The 16,086-nt window shown below is 42.9% G+C and overlaps 1 protein-coding gene across 1 annotated transcript; it reads left to right on the top strand.

The window, feature by feature from the left end:
- Positions 1 to 247: 247 nt before the first annotated feature.
- LOC111836588 (C2 calcium-dependent domain-containing protein 4C) lies at positions 248 to 6,079 on the top strand. Its single transcript, XM_023797991.2, has 2 exons — positions 248 to 390; positions 2,338 to 6,079. Exon 2 carries the CDS (start codon positions 2,377 to 2,379, stop codon positions 3,658 to 3,660), a length of 1,284 nt encoding a protein of 427 aa, XP_023653759.1. The 5' UTR covers positions 248 to 390; positions 2,338 to 2,376; the 3' UTR covers positions 3,661 to 6,079.
- Positions 6,080 to 16,086: the final 10,007 nt, after the last annotated feature.

The raw sequence follows: 16,086 nt of genomic DNA, 5'->3' as shown, positions 1-16,086 counted from the left end.
GAATTTAGATGAAGAAAATAATTGATTTCGTTGCACTTTCGGGACACAGATCCGTCTTTTTATCCAAGCAAAACGAATATCAAAAGATGAATCGAAGGTTGCTTCGAAGCAGGATTGCAAACCGTTAATTGTCAATAGTGACAGCGGAGCTTAAAAAAAGCTTGGATGGTCCAGTAAGGCGACTCCCCCATTGGCTGATTGAAGTGAAGGCGACCGCGGTGCCCGTATAAATGAGCAGCAGGTAGAGGCACCGTCGGCTCACAGTTCAGACTGGAAAAGTTGGTATGAAAGAGGCATCACGCGAAAAGCCAAGACGGGCAGAAGACGTTTGTTGACAAATTTTCACGCTACTCTCCTACTGGAGCCGACCAGCAACCCATCAATCCACCGGTAAGTTTATTAAATTCAACAGGTGCACGGCACAGCAAATACTTTGCGGACCTCAAGTGGTTTTAATAATTACTTTATCCAAATATTTGGGGTAAATTGGGATTTAGGTGGAGAATGTAATAGCCTATACACATTAATGTAAACTGTAGTAAAATGTAGTCAGTATAATAATATTTATTAACGAAGAGTTACTTGACTGCTCTATTTATTTAGCCGGAAAATGTGCAAATGTGCTACCGACTGGGAAGGAGGATAAGGCAAAATTAGTCGTTGCGGATGAATGGAAGATGAATGCGTTTGTCTTACCGGCTGGCTTCAAATATCCGGCTACATCGTCGATCCTTTTACGAAGTATATACAGAGCTTAAAATCACTTTGATACCTGATTGCAATAAACTTTAACTGTTAAACGAGTAAATAAAACAATTTCTTTGCAAATTTTAAACCTTTTATATCGCAGTACCAAAAAGCTTTAATGGTCATGGAAGAAACCATAAAACACCATATGAGAAATATTCGCTCACATTTTCATTAAGTTGCACAGCTAGCTAGGCAGTCGACTTGCGCCTCTCGCATCTTCTGTCTGAAACCGCGTTTATCTGGCCGTGTAACTTGTTCCCCATAAATACGAAAACATAACGCAGCTCCCTTTACAAACTGACCGATATAGATCTATAGATTGTGTCATCTCTAATTTCTGCTCGGAATATGTTCTGTAAGTTACTTTATATATTCATTAATTACCATTTTATTTTAAAATCACAGTTTTTATTTGAGTTCTCCAATGCCATTGAAATTTACGAGTTCTGTGGTAACGGGTAATGAAATAACTGATTGTTTTACTCATGGTTCGAAACGGAAATCAGTGCTCCATTCGATTTTTCACATTCGAAAGGTCGGTTATTTATTTTGGCACAGTGAAGCGATGCTGTTGGGAAAATAATAATAATAATAATAATAATAATAATAATAATAATAATAATAATAATAATAATAATAAAAATATATACTTTATTAATCCCCGAGGGGTAATTCTCTTTACGCCTCCCACAACTTGCATTGCACTTTGTAGGTGAGAGCAAACTGGAAGCGAATTGCAGCCACCTGTTGCGGTGCCCAGGGAACTGGGCGCTAAGGGCCTTGCTCAAGGACCCGCAGACTTGGCGTGGCTGCGCTCGAACCGGCGACTTTCAGATCACAGGCACAGACGCACTGAAATATTAATAAGAGGTGAACATGGAATTATACACCTGCCAGTCAACCTGCCGTAACAAGCTTCCCAGATGAATGCATTAGCAAATCGAATGTTTATGGGCTAATCTGTCTATATTTAATTGCATTATTGAATCTCCATGCATCATAAACACCAGTTATCTTTGGACCACATTTTTCATGATTGAATCTCGTCACATCACCATCTACGTGACCTGCATTTTCGTCGTGGAACCCCAGTTAGCCAGTCCGTCATCGTCTGACACCAAGAACACGCCATTTATCAAAGTTTCAGACATAACTACATTACGGCAGCGATACTCCAGGTCTGAATACCACTTAGTGGCAGTGGGAAATGGAGCCTAATTGTTGAACATCAGCCTCTAACATAAATTTAGTGATCAGTGGTCATTGTTGACACACCACAGCACACAGTGCACAACAACAAAATGTGTCCTCTGCATTTAACCCATATGTGATATCGTGATATAGCAGTGGGCAGCTAATTCAGCGCCAATAAGGCTACCCACATATTAATGGTTTATAATCTGATTATTAATTAGGTTGTAACACTTTGTAAATTATTAATAGACAATTTTAAACGTTATAATACAGTTTCCTTTTTATTAATGAGTTACTACCATTTACAAGTGGCAAAAGGGAGCCTTATTGTAAAGTGGTACCCAATATTGTGACATTATGACAGTGACTAGTGTTTCCCCTTTTAACTCACAGTAACATCCTCTTGCTGCACTGGACACGTCCAGATGAACCATGTGGCTCCTGGAGAAGATCCGCGGGTCAATTGATAGCAGCTCGTCTCGGCAGGCAGAGGCCGGGGAGAAGCAGGGAAAGGCCCCCACCTACAGCAATGTCCTCACTCCGGACAAAATCCCTGACTTCTTCATCCCCCCCAAGCTGGTGTGCTGCCCCCCGGAGGGGGAGCCCCCTGATGTTCAGCCTCAGGCGGTGATCCGAGCTTCCAGCTCCGACCAGGCCATCGGCAGCAAGAAGCCCTCGGGCAGCCCCCGTAGCCCCCGCAGCCCCCGGCTCATAGGCCGGCTGAGTGGAGACACCAAGAACCTCCTGAAGGCTGCTAACCGGCACATAATCCAGATCGAGAGCGCCGACGAGCTGACGGTGGGAGAAATCGGGGAGCTCGCGGCCACCAACGCCGACCCGCAGTCGCAGACGGCCATGTCGCTGCCGTACGTACCCAAAGCCCAGACGTCCTACGGCTTCGCCACGCTCATGGAGAGCCCCCACACTCGCCGCAAGGAGTCGTTGTTCCACAGCGAGCACACCAGTCCCATCACGTCGCCCAACACCCAACGCAAAAAGACCGAGGGCAACCACCTGAACCCGGCTGACTGCACTGCCTCACACATGAACCCGTACCGCTACTTCAGCGGCGGCGAGAGCGACACCTGCTCCTCGGCCGAGTCGTCGCCCTTCAGCTCGCCGCTGCTCTCCCGCTCTGCCTCCCTCCTCAAGATGTTCACCAGCGAGACTCAGGCCAAGGTAGTGAAGGCCAAGAGAAGTTTTGCGCGTCACAGCTCTCTCTCCACGGATGAGTGCAGCTCAGCGGACACCAGTCCCAGCCTGCAGCGTCGGCTCCGCTGTCCCCATAGCTTAGCCGGCGGCGCCGGTAGTGGGGCCGGGACTGCGGACCGGCTGCAGCGTGAGCACACTGTCAACCTGCACCGCAGGGGCACCTTGCGGCTGCGCGTGCACTACGACGCGGATTCCTCCCGCCTGCGCATCCGTGTGCTAGCTGCCGAGGACCTGTACGACCTGGCCTATGATCTCAAGAGCACCAACTGCTGCGTGGTCCTGTACCTGAACCCCGGCAAGGTGCAGAAACAGAGGAGCACCATCGTCAAGAACAGCCGCAACCCCATCTTCAATGAGGACTTCTTCTTCGACTCGTTGCCCTCTGTGCAGGCGAAGAAGATGGCCGTGAAGATGAAGGTGGTTAACAAAGGGACCAGCCTGAAGAGAGACGTGCTGCTGGGAGAGAGAGAGATCCCTCTCAGGGAGCTGATCACTGGGCTTTAGGTCACTTCCTGTTTCGTGGAAGGAGATATCAGCATTGGCAAAGAGGGTGTCATGACCCAACAGCAGTTATTCACTATGTTCTCCAGGTCCACAAAGTAGAGTTCTCTTGTCCTGGTGGCCATTGCTGTCTCTGTTACTGGTCCCCACTGTATCTCACAGGCCCGTGAACTCAACTTCCAGTTGGACGAACTTTAAATTCACCTTGATTCAGGTCAACAGATTTAGCCGATGTGTGTACATGCGTGCTTCCACGTATGACTTTATATTATGAATGCAGTTTATTTGGGTATCAACCACTTAATCATCCCTGCAGTGCCAGTTTTGTATTATTTAATAATCTGAAATGCAAATGAACACAACTGAGAGGATGCCCTGGCTGCAGAATTGCTCTCCTCAGAGATTGCTTATAACGTTCCGCGAATCTGTCAGCGCCAGCCGAATCTTGATACGCTGCACTGACGCTTGCTCTTGGTGTTTATTCAAAACCGCTGCCTTTATTCCGGTCCTATAATGAGCTTTTACTTTGTGTAGCGAATGACTTCATAAAAGGACACCCACAAGCCTTATTAAGCAATTTATGACACTTAAAGTTTCACAAAGAGTGGCTTCACTTGCTAAAACGTTGGAGGAGTATTGTCGCGCGTGCGGAATGGCTGACGTTAGAGCCCTTTGTAAAAGATTTATAAGCGTTATTGAAGTAGGGGTCCCAAACTCGCAAAATTGTCAAGTATAACAGTGTTTATACATATATATTAGTGTTCTTTTTGTGCATCCGTTGCAGGTTCTGCATGTCTGCACAAGATATACTATGTTGTGTTAAAAAAACTGAAGCTGCATGATATTGTTGTACAGACCGCGCTGTTGTGCTCAGGATTTTCCGGTTCACGACAAACAGAAACCAAGTGTGTTTCGGTGTGTAATTGCACTTATGTATTCGCGCGGTGTCCGGGGATCCGAAACTCCCCAACAGAAGATCCCATCGCCCATTTAGCGCTTCACTTGACGTTTTCAATTATGGGCTCCATCTGCGTATTATATTATTATATTATATTATGTATTATCATCTTTTTATGACTGTCACCACCCCGATGTTTCAGATGTACATCAGAAGTTTTCTTGAAGTGCACTGTAATACATTTAAAATATTACTGGTTTTTATAAGTGCTGCTCATTTAACGGGGACGAGAAATCCCCCCCCCCTCCATCATTGGCTAATACAGTTTGTCCATCTGAATGGAGAAAAACGTTTACTTCATGTTTGACATTTTTAACAGATTTTTAAGTAGGCTACGTGAAGTGGTATAAATATTGTGTTCCATTTTAATCGCCAGAGTAGACCTACCAAATATCGTGAATTATTTTAGCAGTAGATATGTAGGACAGCGAAATTGTTTTAAGTGCTCTTTGTTGTTTTAGGTTGAAGGTACTTACGGTCCTCTTCATCTAGTATTCCCCGTCATTTTCAAACATCAGCTTTACAATAATATGCACTGAATATTTTATCGATGCAAACACTGTTCGCTGACCTGTTCAAAATTGCACATTTTAATACCCAGAATGTAACGTTTGACACGGTGTCCAAACGAAAGGTCTTCCTCTTCTCAGCATCATCAACCAAACAAGTAATCAGGCAGTGTAATTCGCAGTTTTATATCAAGATGGGGAATTAAGCAGCCACTGTTTCGGTAATTTTAAATCAAGTTATTTTTTCATGGCAAAACTGCCTCTCAGAACAGAAGCCTTCTTATCCGAGAGATGAATGAAAGGGCAGACCGCTAACCAGTGGTGTCTCTGTTTCAGACATCTCATACGGGAGCCTCTCCAACATGATTTTTCCCCTCTACTGCGAGCATTAATTAAGGTATTACAATTTCTATTTCTAGCGTTCATTAAACTACTGTCAAATTGCAGGTATTAAATTTCCCATTAATTTGCCATCGCTAGTCCAAGTCGTACGGCGGTTTAATTACGCCGAGGGGTGAGAGGCCTTGATTGGCAGAAATCCTTCGGATTACGGACTGAGATAGAGCGGCTCGTTGTGGGGGAAGGGGGGTGGTTTGATACGGTTTCCGATGATGATATTTCACCGGAACAGATTAATCATGCCGTACTGACGTGTTGAAGTTCAGGCAGGTTATTAAAAACGAAGTGTCAGTTCTTCTTTGATGCCGGATTTCCTTTTGTGTTTATCAGTGATGGGTTACATTTTTTTTTTTTCATCTATAACACTTTTAATTCTGTGTTGTCGAAAACGATGGATTGGATAGTGTGTTTGAGTCATGTACGTGTTTGTATTTTGGAAGAGATGCTTTGATTAAAACCGAGTTTATTAGTGGGTTTGATGTGTGCTAAAAGATTATTAACGGTATGTTGTCATTTACTGAAAATTATGCAGATCAATAAAACATTGCCTTTGAAAGCTTGGCCTGCATATTACAAACTGGGCAACAATGCAGACATACTGGCTTCAAGTGAGATATTTGGGTAAGTTTTCAGCACATGCATGGTGGTTAAGGACAGACGTAAAGTCCCAGGGTGGTTTTTTCTGTCATTTCTGTCATCAGAGGCATAGCATGAAATCCAAGCCTCATGACAAAACATCACCTTGCCCCCCCCCCCACCCCCCCAAAAAAAAAACAAGATATACACACCCCTACTGTGTCCATGACTTATCATGTTTCTCAAAATCATGGTGTAGCTGAATTTCTTCAGCACAATAGCGATACACATAAATGCACAAAATAACAACTTGCTCTGGGTAAGACCAACATAAGTAAACATTATCAAAATACACTTTAACACAAGTGATATGCTATGCTGCATCTGCCCGTCATTTATCTGCTCACGCACTCCCAGTTCACCAGGAGCCTGCAGACTATCCCAGTAAGCACAAGAGCTTCATTTGGTTCATGTTTACATTTGGTTATGGATTATTATTCATGCTGCTTCAACATCACGAGGACCACCTTAGCGGTCCTGATTCATGAGCTTTTCTTGTCAAAAGGCTGGTTAACTCAGCTCCGTCAGTCAATCATGAGAACACTGATTATCATATGTTTAGAAACATGTCAGTATGGAATTAAATATGTTAATATCAGCCAAATGAAATGTTTAAAGCTATTCATCTGGGTAGTAAGTGTATTTTTGCTCGTAAAAACCAGAATTTAACATTAGAACATATACAAATTACCAGTAACACAACAAATGCTAAGAAGACAGTCTTCTGTTCTCCAAAAAGTTACTGATATCCTGTTGGATGGCTAGATGAACACCGCTTCAGTTCCCAAACCTCTCCTCAGGGGCACCTCAGCCATTCCACGTATTTGCTAAATTTCACCTCCAGCTCAATTAATTAATTAACTTAATTAGTTAAGTGACTTGATGACTTTTTTATTAGCCTAATAAGGTAAGGTAGTGATTAAGTAAAAAAAAATCATGGGTGTATTGGATGATTGTTGCAAATACAGGGGTGACTTTAGGGTAGGTCTTGATATTGTTAAACTGACACACTTTGACAAGCATAATATCGAAGACTTAATCAAGATGAAGATCATTTAAGCATCATTTTCTTTGACTGCCAAAGACTTATGCATAGTACTGTGTGTGTGTGTGTGTGTGTGTGTGTGTATCAGTACTATTTTTCAAATGCCGAACATTTATTGCATAGTACATTATTTTTGTACTAAGACAGCTGTTGAGCCCCCTCCACTTAATATTTACCGAAGCTCCGCTCTCCCCGGACAGGATAACAGTATATCAAGCGTTCCCCACTCCTCTATACAGAACATTTTCTATGAAAATTCATTTTTCTTTGACTTGTGCTAGCGGGCTTCCTTTTTCAAATCAGACCACAGGTTTTCAATAACATTCATGCTTGGAGGCTGAGACTGCTATTGCAAAACTTTGAATTTGTGTTCCTATACAGCAATTTCTATGCCGATTTTGACATATTTTTGGGATCTTTGTCTTACTGAAAGATCAGTCTATAGCCAAGTTTCAGCCTCTGAGCTGTAGAAAACTGGGTTTGTGATAGAATGGAATAGAGATACTTTATTAATCCCCATGGGAAAATTCTCTTTGTCCCATCTTGCCCTTCATGCAGGTGAGAGCAATCGTGGGAGTTACAGTGGGTAGTCAATATGGAGCACCCAGGGAACTGGGGGGGGGGGGGGGGGGGTTAGGGCCTTGCTTGAGGGCCTTCAGACATGTGACTAATCTGCCGAAAGCCAGCCTCAAACTAACCACCTTCTGGATACAGGCCACGATGCTTAGCCCGCCAAGCCACACTACCTTCTGACTAACAGGAATAAATTATCAAGATACATAATTCATTATCATCATTTACCTTAACAAGAGCCACTGAAGCCTATGGGAAGGCTTTCCACAAGATTTTGGGGGGTTTGTGGGAATTTTTGCTCATTCTTCCAGAAGACCCTTTGTGAGGTCAGGACTTGATGTTGGATATGAAGGCCTGGCTTGCAATCCTCATTCTAGTTCATCTCAAAGGTGTTTGATGGGGTTGAGGTCAGGGCTCTGTGCAGACCAATCAAGATCTTCCACACCAAACTCACCCAACCATGTCTTTATGGACCTTGCTTTGTGTGCTGGGGCACAGTCACGCTGGAACAGAAAAGGATTTTCCCAATTACCATTCTCACGAAGTTGGAAGAATAGAATTGTCCAAAAGAGTTCCCTTCACTGGGCCTTGGTGGCCCAGCCCAACCCCTGAAAAACAACCCCATACCAATATCCCTCCTCCACCAAACTTCACAGTTGGCTCAGTGCAGTCAGGCAGGTAACGTTCCCCTGGCATCTGCCAAACCGAGACTCGTCCATCAGACTGCCAGTCAGAGAAGCGTGAGTCGTCACTCCACAGAACACGTTTCCACTGCTCCAGAGTCCAGTAGCGGCGTGTTTTACACCACTCCATCCAACGCTTGGCATTGGGCTTGGTGATGTGAGCCCATTCCATGATGATCCCGGGCCACAGCTCTTGTGTTGGGGTTAATGCTGGAGGAAGTTTGGAACAGTTATTGAGTCAACAGTGACCTTTATGAACTATGTGCCTCATCACTCGTCAACCCCACTCTGCTACTTCACGTGTCCTGCCACTTCCTGGCTCAGTTTCAGTTGCTCCTAAATGCTCCCACTTTCCAATAATACCACTTACAGTTGACTGTGGAATATCTAGCAGGGAAGAAATTTCAACAAACTGACTTTTCGCAAAGGTGGCATCCTATGACAGCACCATGCTTGAATTCATTGAGCTCTTCAGAACAACCCATTCTTTCACAAATGTTTATAAACCTGACTGCATGGCTAGGGGTTTGATTTTATACACCTGTAACAATGGGTTTGAATCAAACAACAGAATTCAATTACTGAGAGGTGTGTCCCAATACTTTTGTCCATGTAGTGTAACGGAGTGATTATGTGGGGATGTTTAGGACTTACCCAACTGGGGAAGGTTGGAGTCTCTGGACTAAATTTTCTTTCAATGGTCTTCCATTTGCCAGATATAAGCGTTTCTGTCAGAGGAGTCCTATTCCATGATTGGTTCATGCTGACATTTTGCCCTCAGTGAAGCCGCTTGGGGACTACAAACATGGCGCCGTTTACCCAGAACCAGTAAAATGGGTCTCGGCCCTTTATTGGTCTATAGCTCTGTCAATCAGAACCCAGAAAATAAAGAAAAGCCGTAGGTGTGCATGTGTGAGCGACTGGTGTGTGAGTGAATGGTGTGTTAGTGAATGGTGTGTGTGTGCCCTGCAATGGGTTGGTGCCCCATCCTGGGTTGTTCCCTGCCTTTTGCCCAAAGCTTCCAGGACAGGCTCTGGGCCCTCCGTGCCCTCAAATAGGACAAGCAGCTATTCCTCACTCCCCCACTGGTCTGCGCTCGCATTGCAATTAACGTTCCAGGCCCGGAACATGCTTTCATCATCACTGTGCAACTTTTTGTGTTGAAGAAAACATCATGATGGAATTCATGATCAATGTCCTTCTTTTGTGGTTTATTTGGAGTCATTTTGGGCACGATGACACATGGTCCTCTTATGGATTCACTGAATATGCAATGCAATGGTATTCGTTTTATCGTGCTGCACGTATAAGAAGATAGTGCTGTATTCTACCAAATATCTACGGGTGTTTGTATGTTGCATCTAGTTGCTCCTGGATACTCTCATCAGCCCACATTTTAAGCAAACACTGCACCTCTGCCATAGATCAAAGTGATCCCTTTGCTGCAATGTTTGTTGAATATTTGTTGCTTCCCCATCTGTACAGCCTTCGCAAACCATTCCTTCTGGGTCCAGTTCATGTGCAGTGTACATATGTGCATGTGTGTGCGAGTCACATCATTGACATCACGTCATGCCTCATCATACATGCTCGTACATGGTACCAATCACCTAGTGTGAGTGCACCCTAACATCGGACAGGCTTTTTTCTTCTCCTTCTGAGGCTGCTGGCCTTCATTCTGACCCTCCACCTTATGTTCTTGGCCTTCCTAATCAGTTACCTTTAGGTCGTTGTTGATTAGGGGTGGAGCTTGAATCCAACTACCAATTATTTTGCTGCTGCACTTGGTGTGAAGCCTCTTATCAGGTGGCTGGAGCGGCAGGTGAGCAGATATCACAGAGGCACTACTCTAACAAAATATATTTATTTTTGAACGTCAAGTTGTGTTTTAGCTGGCCCCCCATCCAGGGTTGTTCCCTGCCTCGTGCCCATTGCTTCCGAGATAGGCTCCGGACCCCCCGCGACCCACTAGGATAAGCGGGTTGGACAATGGATGGCTGGATGGAAGTTGTTTTTATGGTGTTCATTTGGTTACATTGCCTTTTCTTTTGTTTACTTGCTTGTCAAATCTAAACCACTGGGTTTGTGTTTTACTTCATTGTTAGATATCTCACTGACACTTGTTTTTGCACAAGGACTGAGTGTTGTTCAGGTATAGATGTTCGTCAGATTGACAAGGATTGCATCACATGTTAAATGACACAGACAGGACTCACGCAATCTCAGTGCCATAAAAAGTCTACTTGCTGCTTTTGACTTGTCAGCTGCTTCAGAAGAGAAAGCTTGATACATCCAGTCTAAACACCGAAATATAAATAAAATCGAAATAAAATTCCGCAACGTTCGACCCCACACTGATGCCACTTTGTAGGTCCTGTAAGAAAAACATACTATAAAATTAATACCGTAAATAGAATTTCAGAGGCCTTTGCACTTTCACCTGAATGTGAATCACTTGCTCAGAACAGCTGTGGATGGATCATTAAAAAAAAATCTTTACTTTTAACGGAATCTTTTTTCGGATTATTGATCGCGCTAAATGTTAAGAGCACTGAAGTGCCTGTTCACCGAAAAACCCCCGAGAGCGCCTTTCCATGATGTTAGATCAAGTATAAGAGATGGTGTCAACACTTCTGCGTATTACTCTTTGCTGTGCAAATGAATTGAATATGGATGTGTGGAAAGTAAAAGTTCCGTGAAAGATTCTGTGAAAGAGTTCTGTGAAAGATTCTGTGAAAAAAGTTCTGTGAACCGACCGTAATACCAGTGGCATGAGAACCCTCTGCTTTCCTGGTTGATACATATTTTAAATATGGCTTCCCAGAGTTAGCCACATGAATAATTTGATGCTTGTGCCCCTGTATGACTCAGGTCTACCTTACCATGATGATAGGGGGCTACTTGGCTCGAGGCAGAACACTTAGAAGATGGAGGTGATGAAATGGAACCTGCTGGTACCAGATCATTGCAGTCAAAGAAACACAGTGTCTGTGACTGATACATATATCAGACAGCACAGCTGCAGGTGGGACGGTGGCTGCAGAAATGAACTCACAAAGCCAAAAGGTTGTTGGTTCTAGGAATATCCTGTCTCCAGCTCTGATAAAATATCTGTTTAAAGAGATAAAAATAAAAGCCTCAGATAAATTTAAATGTAATGAATAATCATCATATTAATCGATAGAAACATAGATAAACAGCTCTTGCGTTTGTCTTGTTCATTTATGATCGTTTACCAAATCAAAGAGCAATCAAGACGTACCCAGTATAAATGTAAACTGCAAAGTCATGATACCCTTAGCCGTCCCTATACCTTACACATACAAATACATCTGTAGAGGGGATCAGGTTCAAGTCCTGAGCATGTATTTGAAACAATAAGTGTTAGACATCATTACTAAGCTGTTTACAACCTGGTAGGACTCAGCTGACAATGACAAGAACTTGCATTTTTCCACTAAATTTTCGTTACACTATTAAATCCATAGTAGTTCCCTTAGAACTGTTTTCCCCATCCGGTCCTTGGCACTCCACGCAGTCCATGTTTCTGCCCTTTTCTGGGAGCTGGGAGGGAGCACGGACCATCTGTCTGTCCCTGAGGACCAGACTGGGAAACACCACCTTAGAAGGGCAGACAGCCGGATTGTAAGGTAGAATAAAGAAGTTCCTTTATTTTCAGAGAAAGTGAACTTGGCAGGATACTTTACAATAAGCTTTAAAGCAGTACAAGAGACTATTTAAAGGCAACTAGGCATGCTCTTGGTTTAAGATTTTTAACTATCTCTGAGATACTTGCTATGCATCTCAAAATAAACTAAGACACCATTTTTTTCCAGGAGTGTTGAGAGTTGCTCCTCGATCTAGAAATACTCATCTAAATTCATACCTGAAGCCCTGTGGCTGGCTTCGTTAAAGAGTTACTCGGAATGTATAGACATGTTCTATGCTTGCTCAAATCTCATAGCCTCTGCTTCCCAGAGCATCAGCATTAGCTTTGGTATCTTCAAATATACATACAGCCGATTGACAGAAAATATTTCCAAAAATACAAGAAAGCAAACAAAGTCAGAAAAGATCCCACCTCTTAGTGAGGATGGTGTGTATTGATGCTTGTCTTTTACAGCAAAATGCTTCGCAGAGTACCACTGATATGATAATTCCAATAAAATGTAGCAAATTACTTTAATCTCCCTTTGTGTTACGCTATTTGATACAATGCAGTATGATAGAATAATCCTCATATTTACTATGGTTTGCTGTGCACCTTCGGAACAGCACTGACAGACTGAAGTACCTCCAAATTATCCTAACCAGCTATAATACCCATTTCTGCTAACTATTGAATACTGCTACTATCCATTTCAGTCATTGTAATTCATTTCTACTCACTATTATCTATGCATTTTAGATACATTCTCACCCAATGAGCCTTTTTGCCACACAGAATTTTATTTTCTGTTTTGTACAATGACGATAAAGGTTTCTTATGTCTTAATATTACTGGCATAGACTGTAAACCAGATCCAGGTGTAAAATAAAATAACTTTACTTATATATTGTAACTGAAAGCTATTTGTAATTTGTATTTTACTTGTATCTTAACCACTGAGATCATAATTTTGAGAAACTCCGAGACTGGTGGGAAGTATTGAAGCCCGTTGTTGATCTTCTCAGGTTCAGGCTTGGAATTAACGCCTTCTAGGGCGAGTCAAAGGAAATGCCAGTATAAAGCCTGGCTTGACATTCCTTGGGGTCATTCCCAATAACTTGGTGCTTCGATGATCCATATTTCACTCACTGGGGTGTTGTTTTTTTTTAATATACATCCCTCACTCTTTTTCCTCCATGATATCATTGTTGGTTGACCATCACCATATATCTGAAGCTCATGTCGTGGAACAAGATACTGTATTTCATCTCTGTATTTTTTGCAAGGAATTACAAGGTTAATTACAAGGCATGAAAGAGCAATCTACCGGTAGTCTTTTAACCCTATGTTTTAGCATAGCAATGTGGAAATCTATCAGACTGGACATTTACTCTGACATGGCTAACATGCCTTGGCTATGGACCACATCCCTCAGTGGGTAATTTAATTCTCAGTCATTTAGCCCAAGTCATTACAGATTTCAGATATTTACCGAAATGTGCTATGAAGCACCTTCTAGGTTCTGTAGAGATTTCCAGTTGAATGCCTGAGGGGCTCACAGCTGAAAAATGATTTCATATGGCAGAGTCAATTGGAGAAAGGGGGTAACATTTTCATCTCTTTTTTTTTTCTGGGTACAGGGAGCACAGGGTGAAAATTGTAAGATGTGATTGGCTGAGAGATTGCTATGGCAACCAGAGAGCTAGAAAATAAATGGAGGTGTTTGTCTACTTAGCAAGGGATCATTATGTGATGTAGGATGAGTGGTATTTTATCAATTTCCACGTGGGTGTGGTTTTGCATGGTCCACATAGACTTCCATGCCCCCGTTCAGTTGGCATATTTTAAAGAGGCGAGATCGTCGCTGACAGGAAACATAAGGCTGATAGATGATTTGATAATGAACTGAAATAGTTTGCCAAGCATCCCTATCTAAGGCAACTTAAAATTCATGAGACATTTAACAAGAGATATTAGAATATACCTAAATCTATTGCACAGATTAGGCCACCTGTGTTTTGCAGGTCACGCTCTCTATCTAAACATGTAATTAAAAACCAAAGTGGTTGGTGATTCTTCAGAAATCTGAGGCGTATTGCATTCATCTATCAAAGTGACAATTAATGACAGTCAGTGACTAGTTGCCATAAGAATCCATACTAAATAAATCATCACAATATCCCATTCTTTTCAATGTGCTTTATTCTGTCAGGTCCTCACTCTGTGGGACTGTAATTTCCGAGGGTTTTCCGATGTGTCCTGCATGATGGACATTCACTGGAACACCACTAACACTAACCCTACCTCTGCATTTGCATGTAGAGTGACGGATTACACATGCAGGTGCGTGAGAACACTGCCGCTCCAAGAGGATGCCCACGTTTCTCACCTTTCTTAATTCCTTCCTTCCTTTCTTCCACCATCCTGCACTCTCCAGCACTGTTAACAGTTTTCTTTTTCCGGAAAGTCATCTTCAAGTTGGTTTTCTGGGGGTGGAGCACTTAAATCACCCCCCCACCCTCCAGCCACTCACTTGCCAAGGGTTGTTCGCATCTGGATGGTTGATTTTTAGGAGCTAAAAAAATCTTCCTACCTTATTTAAGTCACTGGATCTTTATATACAAACACTGCTTCACTGCTTCACATTTGCCTTAGTATCAATCACATAAGACTGAGTTGTTGTTTTCCCCAAACATAAAAAAGTTTTTTTTTTAGTGTCACTTCTGCAAACTATTTTGTTACTTCACTGCCCTATTCTGTTCTCACTTCCCCCTGTTACCTGTGTGTGTTTGTCTGTGACAGCCCACCCAGAGAAACCAGTTTAATGTAATCATTGCAAAGAAATGGAATGCCACCAGATAACTGTCATTTTGTTGTATTTTCCTGAACATAACTGTGGAAAAACGAGAAGAACTAAACAAATCGGATTGCTATCCTACTCAGCGCAGAAAAAAATGGTCTTTCTAAACCGCCCACTTACAAAAATTCAGAGCCTCGAGCAGCTGATCGCTTACCTGTTTGGAAAAATGTCTGTTGTCCTGTTGGCGTGGTTAGTTAAACCCATTCGTTCGTACGGTTCCATTTGCATGCCAGTTGGCACGGAAACCTTAATAGAGCATCGTCGTCCCACCTAATTGGGAACGTCCCCAGGACTTCAGCAGACACAATGTAGAGGTTCTTCTCGAAGGTGACAGAAGGCATTCTTACTGTGATGTTAGTGGAACGTTATTTCCGTATTTACATTCTTTCAATGCAATTAACGTCGAAAAAAATTGCTTTATAATGAAATATGATTTTACGTAATGGCTATATGTATATACTGCAAACAGCATCCACTCTTGATCCAATGACTTTTGAGGCACAAAGCAACAGTGTTAGCTATTGCTCTACCATCCATCCATTTTCTGTAACCACTGTAAGGTCTGGAGCCTTTTGTCACAAGGCAGGGAACAACCCAGGATGGGACACCAACCCTATGCAGGATACTCACCATTTACTCATACATGCACACCTATAGGCAATTTGGTAACTCCAATAAACCTCTGCATGTTTTTGTGGGGGGAAACCAGAGTACCCAAAGGACATCCCCTGAGAACATGGGGAGAACAAGCAAGCACACGCGGAACCCTAGTGGAGACTTGAATCCTGGTCCCAGATGCATGAGGTGATGGTGCTAATCAGTGGACCACCATGTCAGCCCATCTGCTCCTCCATACCCTTCCTTGGTTTTGATATTATTAGTTGTAGTAATGGGATAATGTTCTGGGAACATCAAGAAAACTGGACATTTTGAACATTTCCATAGCTGGATTGTAACGTTCAGCAAACATTCCTAGAATGAAACATTGTCAGAGGGGATTGAGCACTAGCGCCAGAGGAATCTCCACCTTCTGTTCATATTTAAAGCCACCCAATCGTCACAGTGCTCCCCTGCCCTTGCGTGCCATTTTCCTTGCGAGTCGGAGCTAGGAATAACA

Source organism: Paramormyrops kingsleyae, chromosome 21 (assembly GCF_048594095.1).
Source record: "Paramormyrops kingsleyae isolate MSU_618 chromosome 21, PKINGS_0.4, whole genome shotgun sequence".
In the NCBI taxonomy this organism is placed as follows: domain Eukaryota; kingdom Metazoa; phylum Chordata; class Actinopteri; order Osteoglossiformes; family Mormyridae; genus Paramormyrops; species Paramormyrops kingsleyae.
This window is presented reverse-complemented; position numbering and strand designations above follow the sequence as displayed.